The sequence below is a fragment of the Choristoneura fumiferana genome, chromosome 21 (assembly GCF_025370935.1).
Source record: "Choristoneura fumiferana chromosome 21, NRCan_CFum_1, whole genome shotgun sequence".
In the NCBI taxonomy this organism is placed as follows: domain Eukaryota; kingdom Metazoa; phylum Arthropoda; class Insecta; order Lepidoptera; family Tortricidae; genus Choristoneura; species Choristoneura fumiferana.
The window spans coordinates 2308186-2330536 of record NC_133492.1 but is presented as its reverse complement, the minus strand read 5'-3'; the positions used below and the strand labels follow the sequence as shown (position 1 = coordinate 2330536).

The 22351-nt window shown below is 40.2% G+C and overlaps 2 protein-coding genes across 4 annotated transcripts; one reads left to right on the top strand and one right to left on the bottom strand.

Annotated features, from left to right (window-relative positions):
* The first annotated feature begins 488 nt into the window (after positions 1-488).
* On the top strand, positions 489-7334 carry Daao2 (D-amino acid oxidase 2). The gene is given in 9 exon segments (XM_074104382.1): positions 489-690; positions 1408-1511; positions 1932-2135; positions 2822-2841; positions 2844-3050; positions 3825-3885; positions 4747-4864; positions 6123-6231; positions 7172-7334. Coding segments are annotated over 9 exon segments (1011 nt in total). The 5' UTR covers positions 489-606; the 3' UTR covers positions 7276-7334.
* On the bottom strand, positions 7247-21847 carry LOC141439927 (omega-amidase NIT2). Of its 3 annotated transcripts, none has more exons than XM_074104389.1 (6): positions 21618-21847; positions 18539-18685; positions 15367-15551; positions 11255-11423; positions 10084-10317; positions 7247-9280 (listed from the first exon to the last, which is right to left on the bottom strand). In XM_074104389.1, the coding sequence occupies exons 1-6, from the start codon at positions 21718-21720 to the stop codon at positions 9189-9191; spliced, it is 930 nt and encodes a 309-aa protein (XP_073960490.1). In that variant the 5' UTR covers positions 21721-21847; the 3' UTR covers positions 7247-9188. The 3 variants fall into 3 exon arrangements, with proteins under 3 accessions (XP_073960490.1, XP_073960491.1, XP_073960492.1); XM_074104390.1 differs by having other exon boundaries at positions 21708-21847; XM_074104391.1 differs by lacking the exon at positions 10084-10317.
* Between the last annotated feature and the right edge of the window lie 504 nt (positions 21848-22351).

Genomic DNA, 22351 nt, shown 5'->3' with positions numbered 1-22351 from the left:
GGCTCTAAGTTTGCTTTACAATTTATAAGTAGTTTAAGAAAAGTAAACAGCTGCCTTGCTTATAAAATATACCTACACGGAAAACACAAAATTCTACGAGCTCAACATGTTGAACGTAAAATGTTCGAATATGAGAATATATACGAGTAACAAAAAATTTGTATGAACCATTTTATAGTTCTTTGTTCATTCATTTCCTATACTTAGTATTGTATATACCACATATACCTACTTATCTCTGTACTGTAAAAGATTTTTTTACTACGACTAAAATAAATATACTTACCACGTAACATTATTTCTATTCAGGCGTCCAATGAAGATAGCATATCCAAATTTTTTGTTACGATTAAGTAAGTTTAACAATGGAATATTTTAATAGCAAATAATACTTAGATATGGATGTATTTTTAGCATTAATAGTGATTACCTAATGAATTTACATACCTTTTGACCCGAGATATATTTGCTATCTCTCCTACCAGAACAAAATAAGTATGAAAGTATGGAGCACGCATTTAGTTTCTTATTGTTGCAATATCGAAAGGTACCTTTACCTAACTGTGGAACAAAAACGCTGGATCCAGTTTTGAAAAAGCCGGTACCATGGTTAAAGTGGGAGTTATAGGGGCGGGAGTTAATGGCATAGCTTGTGCCATAAAGATTAAGGAGAAATATCCCAAGTTTCACGTAAGTTCATACAAATGCAATACCTAATTTTGTTATTAACACTTTCCATTCCAAAAAATATTATTTAAGCCCATTAAGGCGTATTATACAGTTAACCCCCGTCCATGCATTAATAATTATGTAATTAGTCCGGAATTATTTTAATATCATCCCCATGTTAAGGAAATAATTTTGATCCACATTGGCGGTACTTTACGAGTATTTTAAACAGCGAATCTGCTGTGTTCAAAATGTACGTTCGTAGTTGTGTTTAATACGAGTAAATACTACTTTGTGATGTAAATAAATCATTAAACCTGTGTAGAAACAAGATCTCGTATGGAGTTTCTTGCCGGATTCTTCTCAACAGAGGTTTTTCTGAATCGGTGGTAAGTATAAAGATTTTTTTGACATTCATTCGTAAGTTAGGTACCATAACTTAGCCTAAATTTAATAAAGAAAATTTGATTTTGACTATACTTACCTACGCCAACGTGCATCGGCCTATTCTCTGTTCACTGCGCGGCAGAGATGCTCATCGCTCAGTGGTTCCCTGAGGGGCTACTACAAAATTCGGAAATCTTAGTTAGTACGTACCGTCCCTCTCCCTTTCGTATTAAATGGTATTAGCGTCAGCGGGACGGCAAGGTACGGAGTTCGAATTTTGCACTTCGTAGTGTAGGGCTTGAGACCTACGAGTAGGTACTAGGGATGTTCAAATTAAGTGTTTTATTTCAGGTGGTGGTAATAGGCGAGCAGCTGAGCCCCGATACCACAGGCGACGGCTCGGGAGGCCTGTGGTACCCCTATCTGTGCCAGAACACACCTGAAGACCTATTCAAGTAAGATTTAAGTACACAAGATTCTTCAAAAACGGTTGGTAGGATGTTAAACGTTTGTAGATACAACAGTATATATACATATAATTACCTACCTACTGATTTGCCAAAGCAAACTGTTCGAAATTGATGGAAATGGAAATTTTCCGTTTCTTAAATTAAAATTTCCCATATATCGTGAAAATTTCCAGAAATTTCCGAGAACTTTTCCAATTTTTTTAAAACTTTCCGCAACTTGCACATAAATGTGTAGGGCTGACAATATTTTTTGCTTTAATAATTTATTATATTTTTTTCGGGTTATTTTGTAACATATTGTTTAAATAAGTTTATAGTCATCGTAGGGTACTCATTGTTAAAGATGTAATTTGTAATTAAAATTCGCAAAGAAATACCTGAATTAATTTATAATTCTGTGTTCAGGAAATGGGGCGTTGAGACCTACAACTTCCTTCAAGCTGGATGGAAGGACGGTGGCTTCAGCGTGTGCATGATCCCAGTGTACGCGCTGTACAGAGAACCAACCTGCACTGAAACTCCCAAGTGGGCAGACTCTGTGATCGGCTTCCAAATGCTCGGGAAAAAGCAGCTGGAGTGTCTGAGCCGGTTGTACTCTGTGAAATATGTGTAAGTAAGGATTTATCTTTTTATTGAAGAATGAGCGTGACCCTTTCTAGTTATGGTGGCCCAGGAGGGGAAGCACGTAAGTCGGAAATAATGCATATCTTTAATATTACTTTATGATTCAGGAAAGTCAAGCTGGGGGCTGTTTTTTGATAAGCGAGATATCGCTCGATGGCGTTAATACCGTGAAGTAAGCATGAATTGACAGTCTTGCTTGCGATTAGCTCATTTATTTACTCATTTATTCAATCGTAAACTTGACGTAAAAATGTTATTATTGTGAAACGAAGCTCATGTCACGATACTTCTATAGTGTGAGCTGCGCCACACACACTCTCTTCCATTATTTACATTTATTATTAGTATACAATAGTCCTAAGCATATACAATAAAGCAGTATTTACCTACATGGCAGTAGAGTTTGACTGAACTCCCGACATCATTGCTAGCATACAGCCTGTCACGGAAACCCTCATTAACACTTTTGCTTCTGCTGTAGTGGGTCGATTCCAGGGACAGCAGCACCAGCGTTGTCTACTCTCACTATACGCTACCCCTAATATTCTGGAAGGATAAGTAAAACCGCAACTGCTTGTGCTTCAAAACTTTTCAACAACATGTAAATAACACTTTACCTAAGTTAACTTTAACAAGATGTAGGTATTTAATCAAGACCCTCTTGTTTTCAGTGCCGGCCACACATTCACCACCTAGTAGTCCACACAGTATCCTTGATGACGTATCTTAACGCCCGCTTCGCGCGCGCAGGGGGCATTGTGAAGCGACGCAGCGTGACGTCACTCAAGGACCCTGCGCTTGCGGCGTTCGACGTGATCGTCAATTGTTCGGGGCTGGGCGCGCGGGAGCTCGTGCCAGATGACAGCGTGTATCCTGTCAGAGGACAGGTTATGAGGGTAGGTTGAGTGTAAAGGTCACAGCTCATTACAGCCACTCTGTACCCGACCAGCACCGCCTCGCCTCGAGCGGTTAGTATTCTTCATATGGATTTGTATGGGCATACGCTCACTATATCAACTCCGTAGCGTCACCGGATCGCCACGCTCGCGAGGTTGGCACGTGCGGACGGCGCTGCCCGCACGCTTGCGATGCGGCGCTCTCCACCCCCCTTCATCCCCCCTCCGGCGCGTTGACAACGAGTGGACCGCGCGAGGTTCACTCGTTGTCAACGCGCCGTCCGCACGTGGACCACGTCGACAACGAGTGGACGCCGAAAGTCAAGGCGGTGCTGGTCGGGTGCCGGGTGGCTCTAACGAGCTGTAAGTAACCTTAACTCTGTTGCCTCTGTATTTAGGTGGTAATCATCATCATCATCATTCCATTCTATATCCACCTCACAGATGGAGGACTGGGGCCGTAGTTCCCACGCGGGCCCAGTGCGCATTGAGAACTCTTAGGGACATGCAGGTTTCCTCACGATGTTTTCCTTCACCGTAAAGCTGGTGGTAAATTTAGAATGTAATTTTGTACATACATTACCCTGCTTCAAAGGTCATTTTATAACACTAAGGGGCTGTTGCACCATCCATTGATTAGTGTTAACTGGCGGTTAGGCGTGATGCCGTCTCTATTTGTTTTGTTCGAATAGACGGAGACGGCATCACATTTAACTGCCAGTTAACACTAATCAATGGATGGTGAAACAGCCCCTAACTGTATTATTTCTCCAGGTAGAGGCTCCTTGGCTGAATCAAGTACTCCTGGACCAAACCAGCGGCCATTACATCATACCCAAGTAAGTATATAGTGATTGTTATCATCATCTTGAGAGAGGGCTTGGGCGTCGTTCCCACGCGGGCCCAATGCGGATTGGGAGCTTCACACACCATTGAATTACTTCGCGATTTGTGCAAGTTTCCTCACGATATTTATGCGGCTTTTTTCTCTTCTATTGGTACTTACATGAAAACCCTCGCCCACGGCCTCGCACTTAAAATGGCCTCACGAGGCCTTTTAAATGCGATGCGACCATAGAAAAGGGGCCTCGCTGATACGACTTCGCCCACGTCTACATTAGTCCACGTTACGCTACTGATCTTCGCACATCGCTGGTGGAAACGGAACCTTATGATGATGAACGATACTTTTTACTGTTATTGATAGCTTCTTTATTATCTACTTAGCTTTATCTCATGAACCTACTTGATTGTACAATAATGAACTGAAACAATTTCTTTGCTCACCAGCGACCCTACTTAGCTACGTTTACCTATGCATGAAATGTGTGTTCATGCAGTTCTTCCACCTCCACACTGTAACACACAAATCACACAAACCCGTCTATCACCACCACCACACTCCGACGACACCACACACAGAACGACCATTCCCCAGCTACCAGATGTAGAACTGCATGAACACGCATTTCTTGCATTAAACGTACCTAGCTATCATAAGGTCGCGGGTGAGCAAGGAAATCCTTTTAGTTCATTGAAATGGACCTCTGCAAAGTAACGCCTGACCTATTCGGCGTGGAGAGTAAGACAGCCGGTGAAATTACTGGCACGTGAGGTATCCCATCTTAGGCCTCTAGGTTGGCAATCCAGTCAAATAAAAAAAAAAAAAAAAAAACAATAAACTTCTTGGTTGTTTTTAGCTCGGAAACTTGTGTGCTAGGCGGGACGGCGCAAGCAAATGACTTTAGCACGGAAATACGCCCCGAAGACGCCGAGCACATTCTAAACGGATGCTCCACTATGATCCCGACGTTGAGGGTAAGTGTCTTGACTGGGATAGAACCATGCGGTCTGTTTAAAAAAGGACTGATCTATTTCTTCTCGTAGCCTTAGTAAAAGGCGACTATAAAGCTCCACCAATAATGAGCGCCCCGTTATCAAGCGGGCAGTTTGGTGGCTACCTAACATTAATGATGTGCAATATCAATAAAAAAAAGCCGTGGTGGCCTAGTGGTTTGACCTATCGCCTCTCAAGCAGAGGGTCGTGGGTTCAAACCCCGGCTCGCACCTCTGAGTTTTTCCAAATTCATGTGCGGAATTACATTTGAAATTTACCACGAGCTTTGCGGTGAAGGAAAACATCGTGAGGAAACCTTCACAAACCTGCGAAGCAATTCAATGGTGCGTGTGAAGTTCCCAATCCGCAATGGGCCCGTGTGGGAACTATAGCCCAAGCCCTCTTATTCTGAGAGGAGGCCTGTGCCCAGCAGTGGGACGTATATAGGCTGGGATGATGAATGTCAATAAAAAACTTTTTAAAATTGTGTTTCAGATACATTTTGGAGTTCCCATACATAGCTACAGTGTCGACACTTGAATAGTTTGTACTGCACATCATTAAGTCAGGTAGAGCCACCAAACTGCCCGCTTGATAACGGGGTATATTCATTAACCAATAGGAACGCTTCATTTACACATCCTCGCACACGCACAGCACATCTCTGGTGGAAACAGCTGAGCGGAGCGAGGCGAGGTAAATGAAACGTTCCTATTGGTTCATTAAAAACATATTCCTCGTAACACATCCTCGCACAATATTCGTAGAAACGCGCTGCTTAAATGGGTTGTGTCAATTAGCTTTTTTTTACAATGACGCTTAACAATAAAGTGCACAACTACTTATAGCCGGCCAAGAGCGTGTCGGACACGCCCAAAATAAGGTTCCGTAGCCATTACGAAAAAATTAAGTAATATTTTTCTAAGGATTTCGTATTTTATACGGAATCTTCCAAGTTTAGGTATATTTTATAGCTTAGGCTGCTATTTACTCTTAAACTGCTAATAATTCTCAAGCAAACTTAGCCGTTATAGTTTTCCTTGAAAGTTTGATATACTTACTACCATCATGAATTTTTTCAAATTTTTCCTCCCACCGGTTTAGGTTTTAGAGCGGGGGGGGACGCTCGATTTTCATGAAAATTTGCACTTTAAAGTTGAATATTTCGCAAACATATCACTGAATCGAAAATCGAAAAAAGCGATATGTCTTTCTCGTTCTGAACATTATTTCGGACAGGGCGCCAAGATAGTGAAGCAGTGGACAGGGCTCCGGCCTGCTAGACGAGAGGTCCGGTTAGAGGCGGAAGAAAGAGATGGAAGACTGGTCATACACAACTATGGACACGGTAAAGTATACTTAATAACACAGAACATATAATATGAGGAATAGAAATGACACGTGAGCTTAAACACAAATGAATAACCAACAAAAAGTTGGACAACCACCGACTTTGTCACTTCAAAGTTCAATATCTCAAAAACGGCTAAACCGATTTTGATGAAACATGTCTAAGCACCATCGCTAGAAAACCTGATTTCAAATAAAAACAACGCATTCAAATCGGTCCACCCGTTTAACGCAGACGTAGACGCAGACGAAGTCGCAGGCAACAGCAAGTTTATCTTTATATTGTAAAGCTATGCGCATTATTTTATTTATGACCGTGTACAGTCACCTCTATTAATATCTGCCACGGCGAGCGTGCAAAAATATGACGTCTACTGGCCCTAGAAATAGAGTTGTATCATGATTGGTTATTTGGAGTCTTTTTGTATTTTTATTTCAACTCCAAATTTGTTACTTTTATATTTTTTCTTATTTTTTTTTTATTTATTTCTATATTCGATATGGTTTTACGGGATGACCGTAAAAGTAATAAATTTGGAGTTGAAAAAAAAAATACAAAAAGACTCCCAATAACCAATCATAATTTGATTGCTTAGTATCTATATCTCTTGTCTGGGTGAGCGGTTAGTTCCGAAAGAGTTACGTCTCTCGATGAGAGCGAAACATAGATGTCGCTAGTGCTGCTGCTTAAGTAGCGTAGTGGGAAAAAAGCAACCTGGGATATGTGTGCATAGGAGAAATTTGTGTCTGTACTCCTGTCCAGTGGTGGATTAGGGGTATGGCACGCAGCACGGAATGCTGAGGACCTGGGTTTTCTGTTTTTTTTTTTTATGCATACATGTCTCAGTTTGTATTTTCGATAGAGTAGTATCAGATATGCAGGCTTTGTTGTGACAGATATTGGTGCTGGTGATTGTATAACCTTTTTTTTTTCTTAGGTGGAAGTGGTGTGACACTGTTCTGGGGCTGCGCAAGCGACGTGTTGGATCTGCTGCGGAAGAAAATAAACCCACTTGATACGACTGCAAAGTCGAAACTTTAATAACAATAAGATAGATATACAAAAATATACATTTAATAAAACTTTATGAACAAAAGAAAAATTTGACTTTTAGGTCTACAAAATATTTAGTCATTAAGTACCTAGCATTACCTACATCAATATTTCGGATAAATTTTACTACATATTTTATTTGATAAATATTTATACGATTCAGCGGCACTTTTGATAAGTTCCTGATATTTTATGTGACAGTAAATATTGTCATTAAAATAAAGTAAATATCACGGGACAATTCACACCAATTGACCTAGTCCCAAAGTAAGCTTAGCAAAGCTTGTGTTACGGGTACTAAGCAATGGATAAATATAATTATATAGATAGATACATACTGAAATACATATTACATACCCAAGACCCGAGAACAAACATTCGTATTTTTCATACAAATATCTACCCCGACACGGGAATCGAACCCGGGACCTCAAGCTTCGTAGTCAGGTTCTCTAACCCCTAGGCCATCTGGTCGTCTAATCGTCATCTGGTGGTCGTCATTTCTCAGTTTTTTAGAAAAAAAAACAGTCGGCGACACAGATTAGGTCACTTAAATTATCAGTAGGTAATTTATTCAAAATGTGGACAAAGCACAATAGTAATAAAAAAGACCGCTAATGCTAATGCAAATACAGAATTTTACAATAAATTCAAACAAACAATTATATACCTAAAACCTAAAATTGCTAAAAGTGGCCCCGAAGCCGTAACGTTTCGTGTGCTCTGTATACCCCATTTGGGAATACAGGCGTGATGTTTGTGTGTATTATATATCTTTTAATTGACATCTCTAAGAGCGGCATAACTCTTTATTGCACATTATTGGTATAAGTATAAGTAAAAAACTTAAGAAATGCATGTAGTAGTAATACGAAACTGAAGAAACAAGAGGAAATATCAAGTACCGGTTTGTACCGCAACCAGCGAAGTTTTTTTTTTTATTCGACTGGATGGCAAACGAGCAAGTGGGTCTCCTGATGGTAAGAGATCACCACCTCCCATAAACATCTGCAACACCAGGGGTATTGCAGACGCGTTGCCAACCTAGAGGCCTAAGATGGGATACCTCACGTGCCAGTAATTTCACCGGCTGTCTTACTCTCCACGCCGAAACACAACAGTGCAAGTACTGCTGCTTCACATACACACATTGAAATCATGGCGTTTATTGGTCGTAGCTTCTATTTGAAGTAAGTAATAACTTCTGAAACGGTCGCATGATTATCCTACTAAATATATTATCATATCTCACTAATATAAAAATGCGAAAGTTTGTAAGTCTATTTTATTTGTTTGTTACTACATCACGTCTCAACCACTGAACCGATTCAGATGAAATTCGGTATACAGATAGTTTATGTCCCGGAGAAGGACATAAGATACTTTTTATCCCGGTAAATTGCAGAGTTCCAACAGGATAGCGTTAAACGAATTCTGCGCCGACGGAGTCATGGGTAACGGCTAGTAATATTATGAATGAGAAAGTTCGTAAGTTTGTTTGTTTGTTACCTTATCACGTCTAAACCGCTGAACCGATTCAGATGAAATTCGGTATACAGACAGTTTGAGTCCCGGGGAAGGACATAGGATAGTTTTTATCCCAGAAAATTACATAGTCTCCGCGGGATAGCGATAAACGAACTCTACGGTGTCGCGAGCAACAGCTAGGTTTTTTTTTATATTCATCTAATCAAATAATTTAGTACATTAGAACATTCTTGAGAAGGAATACTACTCGGAATTTCGATCTTTGTGCCTCTGGTAGAGACACATTGTATTCACTACTACATGCAGCCTTTCACACATACACATATTTCACATTTACATACGTTTTACGTATGTTTGGTCCATCATAAGATTTCGGGTATTTTATGTAATCCAAGTAAATATTATATAAACAGTTATTTATCTTTGGTTATCGTATCGTATATGTCAGTTCTTCTTTGGCTTCTGATTGGTATTTGACTGCGCACTTCCGCCACCGTTTCTAAATCTGAAAACAACGAAATTAATTTGTTACTAAAATAATAATTAATATAGTTGCCAATCTATCTTTAACACTAGTATCTTTATTATAATATAATTTTTTCTGTGTTTTTTATACGCATTCCTTATTAAAAGTGAGTGTTTAACTCAATTATATCTCTAAGTCAAATTTTCTTCACTCGAACGCGAATACAGTTTCCAACTCTCTTCCTTCGGACTCCGGTCCCAGGCATAACATCTGATCTTTCTATTATGGCTTGTTCCCACAATGTCACCCGTATTAATATGGGCTACAGCTTCTCGATCGATGATAGAATAGATTAGACGACGTCGATCGACCAGTCTCTACTATGCGACGACCAATCGTTTATGTATTCGACGATCAGGCAAACCTGCCACACTAATTGATCGATGTCGAGTAGTAGCATCGATTGACTGTCGATCAATCGTTTATTGGACCGATATCCGTCGATCAGCAAAACCTGCCACACTAATTGATCGGCATCGAATAAGCATCGATCGTGTGTCGATCAATCATTAATCATTACGACCGGTATCCGTGGATCAGCCAAATCTGCCACACCAATCGATCGGCATCGAACAGTAGCAACAATCGGTTGTCGACCAACCATTAATCGACCGGTATCCGTCCATCTACAAAACCAATCACACCATTCGATCGATGATCGACCGATCGGTTTGATACACTATGATACTGATTAATTGGTAATGCATCATGCTGATTTGGGACCATTTCGGGATAACTGGTTTCTCTCTTTCTTTCTAATGTGGCTGGAATATTTTTCGTACCTATATCAGCGAGCAGCGTGCCAGGCTTCTCGTCCAGCTGGTCCACCACGGCGCCCCAAGGGTCGAGGAGCGTGGAGTGTCCCCAGGCCACGTACCCGGCGGCGGCGTCCCTCGCGGGGCTGACCAGCGCCACCCACAGCTGCTGGTCGGTGGCGCGCGCGCGCCCCAGCAGCTCCCAGTGCTTGGGGCCCGTCGTCATGTTGAACGCGCCCGGGTAGATGAGGAGGGAACAGCCTGACCAACATTACGGACCTAGTTTAGTAAACTCTATCTGTGGAATATGTCCGAAATATCTCCAACATGTCTGACCCTCTCTGGCTTTAAATCCAAGGTGCGATTCTACTCGTACAACTATTTTTTTATTTGTTTAAATTTTGTTTTCATCTGTGAGCTATTTGTACCTGTTGGTTCTCCGAGAATAAAGATTGTTAGTATTCGGACGGAATTCTGATCAGAAGCCCTCGGGACAAGTTCATTTAAAAGGCATTCATGAAGCCGCCATGAAAAGGCCTTTGGTGCCAAGAGTGAGAAGCGTGGAGCTATGAAGGCCTATCCCGTAATACACCATGAGGGTATGCTCGCGGACAGTCAAAGCTATGGGGTTGGGATCCTGTGGACAGGATTAGGCACTTGTCTCACCGCCAGCAAGGAAACGATTGGCTATCGACTATTTTCTCGCTCAAGAAACGAACAAAAAACATAAGATCCTGTGTGAGTAAAAGAGACACATATATTAATAGTTTATCGCTGGCTGTTCACACTGTCGGCGAGAACTCGCTCTTACATCTTTTGTCGCAGCGACAAGAGCTATAAAACTCTCTGAGCTATAGATACTCGCTCAGCGATGTCAGCTTGGCGGCCGCCCCGCACGAGCGAGTCGAGTGGAGCGAGTAATCGCCCGTCGCACGCGAACACTCGCTTACAGCCGAGCGACAAAACTACACTCGCTTCTCGCTGCTCGCCCACTCGTTTCTAGTTACTCGCTCTACTCGCTTCTCGCTCATCGTCGGCGGTGGGACAAGTACCTTACTAGGTTATGAAGTGGTATAACCACCCATTTATTACGTCCTACTAGTAGAATCTCTCACAAATTTTACTAAGAGGAGACCCGACGCCGTCCATTGAATGGGCCCCCCATACTGTCATACCTAAGCTACCTCACTACTCCTACCTTTGTTAGCCATGACATGCGCCATTTCATAGAACCGCAGATCGTAGCAAATGCCGACGCCGATCTTCACGCCGCAGTACTCGAAGGTCGTGACCTGATCTCCAGCTGACAGCACTTCGGACTCCTTGAACGTCATCTTGCCAGGGATGTCGATGTCAAAGAGATGCACCTGTAGCAATAACATTACGGGTATCATATAGGATATGGGCACGGAGTATAGATGGCCGTTGGGGCCGTAAAGTTTTCGGATGGAGACCGCAGATCGGCAAGCGCAGCGTAGTACCATTAGGGTTTGCAAGATCCGGTCATTTTAAGGATCCGGATAATTCGAATAGGTCCATTTATTAAATCCGGATATCCGGATATTTCGGATAATACGAATCTTTTACTAAATAAAACAAAATGGTATAAGTAATTTAATGAAACGGTAAATCAACATGTTTGTAATCAAGTAACAACCCAATTGTGCTAACGCAGCATAAAAATTACTCGTTTTACGTCAAATAAACATTTTATTTTCAAAATCAGAACATTTGTAGGTATATTAAACATCGTCTTAATAGTCTTAAGCTTTGAAAGAAAGAAAGAAAATAAGAAAAACATTTATTCGTGACATTTTACAAAACAAAGAAAAAGAAAAAAGGAAATCAAGACAAATTTTGTCACGAAATGGTCCCAACTCAGCATGATGTCAACCTTGCGGCCGACGCTGGTGATAGTGATTTCACACCTATTTATAATTATAGGTCAATCAAATAGAATACGTAAAAACAAAACGCTTTTAAGGATTCTGTTATAAATAGGTGTGAAATCAAGATCACAAGAGTTAGCTGAAAATCGTTTGAAAACCTTAATTTGGTCCTAAATGCGTGTAATCTGAGTTTGCCCCTTGCCAGGGCCCAGGAGGTGTGCATAACTTTTGGGAGCCAAATGATCACAAAATTTTCACTCTTTTTTTTCATTTTCTTGCTTGTAGCACAAAAACGGTACATTCGTCGGAAATGTCATTTCCTTCATTATTAAAAAATGTTAAATTCTGTGTTGAATGAGCATCTAAAACTTCAAACTCGATTTAGTGATACAGCTGAAATCAAAGGTTACAAACCGAGACTTTTATCGGTTACCTAAAATGACACTTTAAATGATGCCCTGATTTTTACTATATTTTCTTAAATTACTCGTATACAAAAGAAGATCTTAAGATTAAGCATAGAATGATCTAAGGGCCTGCCAGTACAGCACCTGAAAGAATGACCGAATCCGTCGTCGGGGGCCAATTTTGTTCGCTTAGCCTGCTAGACCACAATTGACCACAAACGATGTTTTAGATTCCATTCGACGCAAAGTTTAACACACACACACACACACACACAAACATCACGCCTGTATTCCCAAATGGGGTAGGCAGAGCACTAGAAACGTTGCTAGCTTCGGAGCAAAGTTTTATATTCTTTAATATTGAAGAGAATGACATTTCCGAAGTACCGTTTTTATGCTAGAAGCAAAAATCTGGAAAACAGGAAAGATTTCAGGGTTATTTTGCACCATAAAGTTATGCACACCTCATAGAAAGGGGCAAACTCGGATTACACTCATTTAGGACCTAATGAAAGTATTAAATCGATTTCCAGCATGTTGGAAATTGATTCTTCGAAAAATTCGAATTCGATTAGCCTGTTATGCTAAAGCGAGATTTATAGACAGAAATAATATAAATTTACTGAGGTAAGCATAGCAAAGAAAGAGAAAGTGATAACAACTAAATTGTAGCAAATTATTGTTAACGCTCTGCTCTGGTCCTATAAACGGACTTTCAGCAATAGTGCAGTGCCATACCAGTGCAGCAAAGCTGATGAGTGCGCGCGAGAGGCTTGATTGGTATCCAGCCGTAATACTTTTATTATCTTATTGAAATAGCCAAGAAGTTGACGTCCATCCCAATGATGTGCATTAGTGCAAGTTGGTCAACTATAAAAGCAAAAAGAAAAGAGCAAGCTCTATATTTTTTATGTTTTAGGAAAGCCCGAAGCATGCTATAGCAGTATAGTGCGACTCTTAACCGCGGGTTAAAGGAAAAAAATACTGAGATTGACGATCCTATTATTCGTACAGTTATTATTTCATTTTGCGAAGCAGGATTAATAATATTTAATTATATTTCACTTCGTTAACAGTACTATCCGAAAGATTCAAATAATCCGAATCCTTAAGGTGGTCAGATCCGGATCCGAAATAGAGCGGATATCCGGATAATACGGATATCCGGATATCCGGATTGCAAACCCTAAGTACCATAGTAAAAGAGAACAAGTAGGCTCACTACGAACAAAAGTACATCGCGCGGCTTAAATGTGTGCGCGCCGGTTGGCGCCGGTACGCACGCACACACTGATAATTTAAGGAGGATTAAGTTTTCTTTAGTCAAGGCTGCGCTGCCGTCGGCGCCGTAATTTTCGATTTTAGCTCGCTCGTCTTGCGCTCGCTTCGCGAGATGATCACCTTTTACGTTCGCGTACCCGTACTTACGTATTGTTTGTATTAGGTATAGTTGTAAATTCGTCGTATATAAATGTAGTGTAATAGTTTCGTGCAAGGACACATAAAAAATAATAGATACCTACCTACCTATAAACAATATAGTTATAGTATTATGTGTAGGCAAACATGAGTAGTATGTATACAGTCGCCATCACTGTTCCGTGAATTTATATATTTTTTTTTAATTTAGTATAATAATAATAATAATATAACGGCATAGAATCTACCTGCCTGGTCTGTCTGGGTGCTAGACATGAGAAATTAGACAATTTTAAGTTAACTTTCGTACTAAAATTATTTAGAGTAGGCAGTAAAGTCTCCTAAAGGGTCAGAGTGAACCTACTTGTCGTCTTTTATTTTACTATGGTAGTACGTCCACCAACGACATGGACGGGTGACCGGGTTAAGAGTCTCCCCAAACCTATTGACGAGGAATTGGCTTTAAAGCCGATTAAAAAACTCTTTATGTCCACGCAATAAGAGCGAAAAAGAAGTCTTCCCGTCGGCAAACGTCGCTTCGCGTCGGCCGAGCCGATCGACGTCTTTTTCGCTTTTATTCAGTCGCTTGTATTTGGTCGGCTTAAGTTGTTTCCGCGTGGTGGATACATGCTGTTTCCAAGCGAAGCAAGTAGAGTCCCTACCCTACGCAGTGGTAGTCCTACGGCTGATATGATGACGATGATGATGATCATACGGGAAGAGGTATTTTTCCAACCTCGCTCAGGTTTCCTATTGGTGGGTTTTTAACAATATGATAATTTTTAGATGGTATAATTGGGACCCATGTAGAAACGAACGAACCGCACAACTAGTAAAGTGGGTTAGGTTAGAACTGTGACTCCGACAGAAAGTAACTGCAACCAGGGAAGGTTTAGAACTGTGTCCTCGCTAGAAACAAACTGCAAGCAGAAAAGCGCATTCAATTAAAACTGTGAACTTGACAGAAATGAATCGGTATAACTCTAATCACGACAGAAACAGACAACATTTTTTGCTTAGTTTACAAAAGAACAAATACGTGGCCAGCATCCATACTAATATTATAAATGCGAAAGTGTGTGTGTTTATGTGTTTGCATGTTCGTCCGTCTTTCACGTCGAAACGGAGCGACGGATCGACGTGATTTTTGGCATAGAGATAGTTTATATACAGGCCAGAGAGTGACATAGGCTACTTTTTATCCCGGTAAAATACACAGTTCCCGAGGGAACAGCGCGCGACAACCGATTTCCACGCGGACGAAGCCGCGGTCAAAAGCTAGTTTTTTTTTTTATTCGTCTGGATAGCAAAACGAGCAAGTGGGTCTCCTGATGGTAAGAGATCACCACCGCCCATAAACAACTGCAACACCAGGGGTATTGCAGATGCGTTGCCAACCTAGAAGAGGCCTAAGATGGGATACCTCAAGTGCCAGTAATTTCACCGGCTGTCTTACTCTCCACGCCGAAACACAACAGTGCAAGCACTGCTGCTTCACGGCAGGATTAGCGAACATGATGGTGGCAGCAATCCGGGCGATTTTCTGATAATCTAACTTAATTTGGGATACTAGCTTACTTCTGCAAGGGCCTCACCTTCCTGTGCTGAGCTAGCAGCTTCCCGCTGGCGTCCCAGACGGTGCAGGTGTTGTAGAGACGCCCCCCGCAGCGCTCGGGGACAGTCCCACCCACAACGCACACGCCGCACTCGGCCGCGGCGCGGGACAGCGCGCGCGACGTCTCCCCAGACGGGACCTCTTCGGCGTACTGCTCGAAAAACTCTGCCAATACATCCCCAATACAGTTTAGTCAAAGAAGAAATAAATGAGGATCAACAAAAACCGGCCACGCCCAGAGGCAGGCTCTTCTTCCCCACTGGGCACACTGGGCACGTGCCCAGGCCCCGCGATGGATTGGGGCTACTCCATTACCAAACGATAACCAACAGCTAAATAGTGCTTTATTATGGTCATAGACCTCTAATAGGTGAAAGACGGCCCTGCCCAGAGGCCTTAGGGTGCCTCCACATGCAGTCGCTAGTCGCTCGTTTGCAGCGATAAATCTGGTCACGTCGCCCCATTTCGAAGGTAATTTTGAATTTCCTGCTACTCAAAAAAGTAGCGTCAAGTCGCCGCGTCGAGCAGCAGCGACTAGATGGCTTCTTGCAGGATTGATCTTGGCCTTAGAAGCTGAATTCTTAATCTCATTTAGTAGCAGTCGTGGCAGTGGTACAAATAAAAGAAATAGGAGTGAATGAATAAAAAATAACAGTGTTTTTGCCGAAATTTAAGATTTTTTTTTCCAGCGATAAAGCTCAACATTTTCAGTTTTAGTTTAGCTCTATGTCATGTGAACAGATTTGACACTGGAAACGAGCGTCGAGCGACCTTAGGTGGGGCTACATGAAATCGCTCGACGCTCGTTTCCAGTAGGTAAACTGAAAATGTTGAGCTTTATCGCTGGAAAAAAAAAACTTCTACTGCGGAAAAAACATTGTTATTTTTTTCTTCATTCACTCCAATTTCTATAGTTTCTACGAATACCACGACTATTACTAAATGAGATTAGAAATCAAATTCCAAGACCAAGATCATTCCTGCAAACAGCCATCTTGACGCTGCTGTTCGACGCGTCGACTTGACACTGCTTTTTTGAGACGCGTAAATTCAAAACCCACCTCGCACCTTTGAGTTTTTCGAAATTCATGTACGGTTTACCACGAGCTTTGCGGTGAAGGAAAACATCGTGAGGAAACCTGCACAAACCTGCGAAGCAATTCAATGGTGCGTGTGAAGTTCCCAATCCGCACTCGGCCCGCGTGAGCACTACGGCCCAAGCCCAGGCCTGTGCCCAGCAGTGGGCTGGGATGATGATGATGATGAAAATTCAAAATAGGGTCACGTGACCAGATTTATCGCTGCAAACGAGCGACGGGCGATTTGCGTGTGGGTGGCCGCTCCTTAAGCCCAACACACGCAGAGGACGGGTGCGGGTCGTGCGCGGGCCCGCGACGGGCGTATTTACATGGCGGTATGTGGACGCCATGAACGCCAATATACCGATAGCGGGCGCGGGTCGGGTCGTGGGTCCATATACCGCCATATAAAACGCAACCGTCTTCCGTGTGTGTTGGGCTTTATTGTCTAATCACGATCGTTTTCACCGCCTCTATCTGTCACACGGTATAGGATGAGGGTAAAAAGAGACGGTGAGTGCGATCGCGAGCGTAAGAGCGTTAGACAATATCTACGGCCACAGGATAGTTCAGTATAGAGTTCCGTTCCCGGAGGGAAGTTGAATATTTCGCATATTAATTACTGAATTGCAAAATCGTCTTCACAACCCAGGCTTAACCCACAATACCTATGATTAAAAAAAAACAATCCAACGATACACAACACTATAAAGTTACACGAAAGAAAAACACCCCCACTTCCGTTAGGGGACCTAATTTTATTTTTGCATTTTACGATTTTGGCGATATAATTGCTACATATATCAATTCAATGCAGAATTACAGCAATCTAGCAATTATAGTCTTTAAACTGAAAAAGCGGCTAGTCTACATCCTTAGGTCGGTTCCAAGCATTCTGGTTCCAATTCCAAGTCTACGTAAGTGATCAAGTTACAAGTTCGCATCAATAACTGAGCAAAGGCCACTGGCTTGTTTACGAGAATCAAGTTGCGAACTTCCGTGCAAGGGAACAGTATGTAGTAGGAATATATAAACACAGAAAGGCTCATTAGCATACTAGATAATTATAGAATACCTATCCTCGTAAGTCCTTGCGTACGTAAAGTACAAATCAATTGTAGGAATAACTGTCGAACTATGTAAAATACCTACAAATTTTTCAATAGAATCAAAAACTTTAAAAAAATTGAAATAATTTCTGCTCGGTCTGTAGAACTAAGTATGTAAATAAAGTTCAGGACTTATTAGTCTGCTGAAATATTTCGTATTAATTTTAAAACATCTTGTATAGGTAGTGCCACCAGAGTTGAGGTCCAGCACACAAGAAGATGTCATGTAATGACAGCGGGATTTTGTCATTCACTCACTCATTCATTTATTTCATTCTCCATTTATGCAATCTGTTCTTTATGTACCCGTGTGTGTAATTTAATTAATCATATCAATATGGAAAATTCAAAATGAAACATGGATGCACAGAAAAACAGAACAGCGCTGGGAATCGAACCCAGGTCGTCGGCATTCCGTGCTGCGTGCCATACCCCTATACCACCATTGGACAGGAGTATATCTCACATATAATCTCAGTTTGCTTTTTTCCAAAAATTTATACAAAAAGACTCCAAAACCAATCATAATTTGATTGCTTAATAGCGACATCTCTTGTCCGGGTGAGCGGTTAGTTGCGAAAGAATTTTTAAGTCTCTCGATAAGAGCTAAAACGTAGATGTCGCTAGTATCGCTGCTTAAGTGGCTAAATAAGAAAAAAGCAAGCTGAGATATGTGTTGCATAGGAGAAATTTGTGTCTAGACTCCTGTCCAGTGGTGGTGTAGGGGTATGGCACGCAGCATGGAATGATGAGGTCCTGGGTTCGATTCCCAGCGCTGATCTCTTTTTCTGGTTTTTCTGTGCATCCATATTTCAGTTTGTATTTTTGATATGGATTTCACGGGATGACCGTAAAAGTAACAAATTTGGAGTTGAAATAAAAAATACAAAAAGACTCCAAACACCAATCATAATATTCACATCAACTCTCGTGGCACTACCTATATAGTAGCTATTGGACTTACTAGTGCCATATGGCGAGTTGAAGCACTCAGGTAGGGCCACGAGCTGCGCCCCCCGTTCCTTGGCCAATTGGATCTCCTTCACCGCCGCAGCCACATTTTTGGTCTTGTCTGCCCCCACCGGAAGCTGTACCAGAGCTATCTTCAACCCTGGAACCATGAACGTGTAATGTACCAAAGTAATGGGCAAACATTTCATCCTACCTAATAATAATATTTGGTTTCGGTGAAGCAGTAGTGCTTGCAGTGTCTATACATATAATAATCTATTTATATTATTATTATATATAATATTAATAGAATAATAATAATTCACAATTAACTGTTTTTAATAATTTTATTTCATATTTTGTATTTCAACTATTTTTGTAACTTTTGTTTGTAACTATTATGTGTGTGTATTTAATTTGTAAATCATAATAAAATTCAAATTTAGAGGCTTAAATACATAATTAAACATTCACAATATTATTATTAGGTAGGATGAAATGTTTGACCATTACTTTGGTACCACCCAAAATAAATAATAAATAAGAGAAAATATGTGCCAAAGGGTAAAACGAAAATACTAATAAATATAATATAATTATTCTTTATAACATTCCTTGTCAGGTCCATGTTAATACTCTTAACTGAACTACTGCTTATAGTTACTAATTTTGTTTGGTCCAATGGAAGGGAATCTTTCGTTTTTGTTTTTACCAAAAAAAAAAACTTCATTTAGAATATGATATTATGAATCTGTCTTCATGCCAATAGAAGTTAATCTACATATCGTCACTACTTTGAAAAAATCTCGTATCTAAAATCAATATGTCAACAAAATTTAACCTTGACGTAATGTACATAAGGTCCACTCAGAAATTTATCTACTTTGAGATACCAGTTTTATTAAAGTAGTGATGATATTCATGCAATAAAAACAGAGTCAATAGTGCTATCATGCTTTATCAGTTGTATGTAACATTATTATGCCTCCAAATTATCAGTAGGTAACAAACTGTATATTTTAGTTTGATATGGCCAAAAATATGTATTAACAACTTTAATTTTGTAACTATGATTGTATCAATATCTTTTTAGTTGACTGTACAAATACCATTGGTATATACAAGTATTTTTAGTTAAACCTCTTTATAATGAAAATTGCCTACAAACCAAGAACCTGATTGTCATGCTCAAAAATGTGTTATTATTGCAGATATTGTGCTGCCAAAATAACAAATATTACATTATATTGTTTGTTGTGAGTATCTAAGGTCCGACCGAGATCTCGGTCTCGGTCTCGGTTTCGACAAATCTCGGCCAAAAATCGGGCCGAGATCTCGGTCTCGGTCTCGGCCCAAAACAGCCGAGATTCTCGGCCGCGACCGAGACTCCGCGACGGCACAGAATTTAAATATTGGCGCGCGGTTTACCGCGGTGTCCGCGGTGGCATGAGCTTTCTTTGGGATTTTGATTGGTCGCCCCGCCCGTGTTCACTCGTACGCGTATGGTACCTACTTGCTTACTAGAGTAACAAGCGACACCTCGTTCTTGTCTTTTCGATAACGATTATTATTGGTAATACTGTAGTTTGATTTACGTGATAATTAAGTTCATTTGTAGGACCCGGTGGAACATTTAATTAATCCATAATAAAACTTTTTTTTTCATTCATAACGAGTATTTTTTGGGTTCCGTAGTCAACTAGGAATGCTTATAATTTTGCCATGTCTGTCTGTCTGTTCGTCCGCAGCTAAGCTCAGAGAACGTTAGTAATAGAGAGCTGTAATTTGGCATGAAAATACATATCAGTCACGCTGACAGTGGTTAAATAAAAAAATATTTTTTTAGGGTACCCCATCCCATAGACGTAAGGTGGGGGTGATTTTTTTTCTCGACTAACACTATAGTGTGGGGTATCGTTGGATAGGTCTTTTAAAACCATTGCGGGGGTCACCAGGAAGATTTTTCGATTCAGTGATCTGTTTGCGAAATATTCAACTTAACATCTTAACTGTTTGGTGGAAAAAATTTAAAAATTCAGGATGGTTAAAGTAGAGTCATTCACGATGACGCGTGCCGTGGTTCTTATTACAATGTCTAATTTTAGCACTAGCACTTTTGGCAATAGGTATAGTAACGATATCAAATTTACAGGGAAAATTATAACGGCTAAGATTGCTTGAGAATTATTAGTAGTTTAAGAGTAAATAGCAGCCTAAGGTATAAAAAATACATAAACTTGGAAGATTCTGTACACAAGTAAATTCTTAGAAAAATATTACTTGATTTTTTCGAAATGGCTACGGAACCCTATCTTGGGCGTGTCCGACACGCTCTTGGCCGGTTTTTTTAGATAATAAAATGATAATGTAGAAAAAAGCACTTTTTTTTTTGTTTCTCGGTCTCGGTCTCGGCCGAGACTATATTTTTTTCTCGGTCTCGGTCTCGGTCTCGGCCGAGATTAAAAAAGCAGTCTCGGTCGGACCTTATGAGTATCATAGTTTAGAAGAATATATTTTTTTTTTGTTTTTGATACCAAAAACGAAAAAAAGACAATATTATGTAATGTCTGGCCAGTTTTTAATAAAAATATTGACTTGCAAGGCTCTGTCATTTGTTCTTTTATTATGAAGTCATCAGATCATTAACTAATAAATAAAATACATGAAAAAAAAACAATAGTTGGTCACAAAATATTTCTTCTTAATAAAGGGGTTGTCATGAAAAAGGTTGAAAAACACTGAGTTAAACAATAAAATAAGATTGAAATCTAAAATTTAGCATTTGAACTTGAGGTAAATAAATAAATAATATAAGTAAGTAAAAAATATATGGTTGATGAAAAAAGACAAATTGAAAGAATTCAGATTCTAAGTCAATAAGCTTTAGAACAGAGCAGCTGCAATTTGGTGAGAGATAGAGTGCGTTTACTCATCAAAGTTAGTTTATCGAAGATATTAATGTTTAGGTAGTTATGTTTAAAAGTATACAAATATTTTACGGATACATAGTCTCCCGTCCTTGAACTAACCTTTCGCAATCAAAGCAATAACCTAGTAATTAGTAAGATAGTTTATTATTTTTTATACTGTACCCCTAAGAACTATAATAGGTTTCTCTAGGAATCGTGGATGGATAGCGTCCATAACTGTTTCAGAATCACACATATCAGTTACGGAATTACCTCGTTTCAACATTGTACACAAACTGTATTTATTTTTTAGTACGCACAGCACCGGCGAGGCACAAGACCAAGCTAAAACAAGGATACAGTACGTACGCGGTACGGTGAATTTTGTAAGCAACACTCACAGCAAAACAAAACAGCTGATCCGTCAGCTGTCAGTGTCACTTGTTTTTTTTTAATTTTATGATCTGGATTCTGAATTTTATTGTTATTCAGTTGCCTCTTTATTACTTTAGTAGAATCCAGTGTTAGTACCGTAGAATCGTTGTCTGTATTGTGTATTGTAAGTGATTTATAAGGTTTTACCCTTTATATAATAATAATTAAATAATATGGACCTCCGCATAGTATGTAAAATTTGAGTTAATCTCGCAATGTTACCTGAACGATTTTTAATCAGAAATAAATGAATTTTATAACGTTAAAAATATATAGTTTTTAGATCATAGAATCTTTTCTTTGCAACCAATAAGGGTGTGCTTCTATTGCCATTGTAATGTTGTTGATCGATGTTGCACGTTTCCATATAGGCCAAATCTTGAATAATGTACATTGTACACGTGAGTGTTCGCCCCCCTAACCAACAAACTCTCATCTAAATTATTTAAATGTTTTTAAGTAAATACCCAATTTTAAGAACC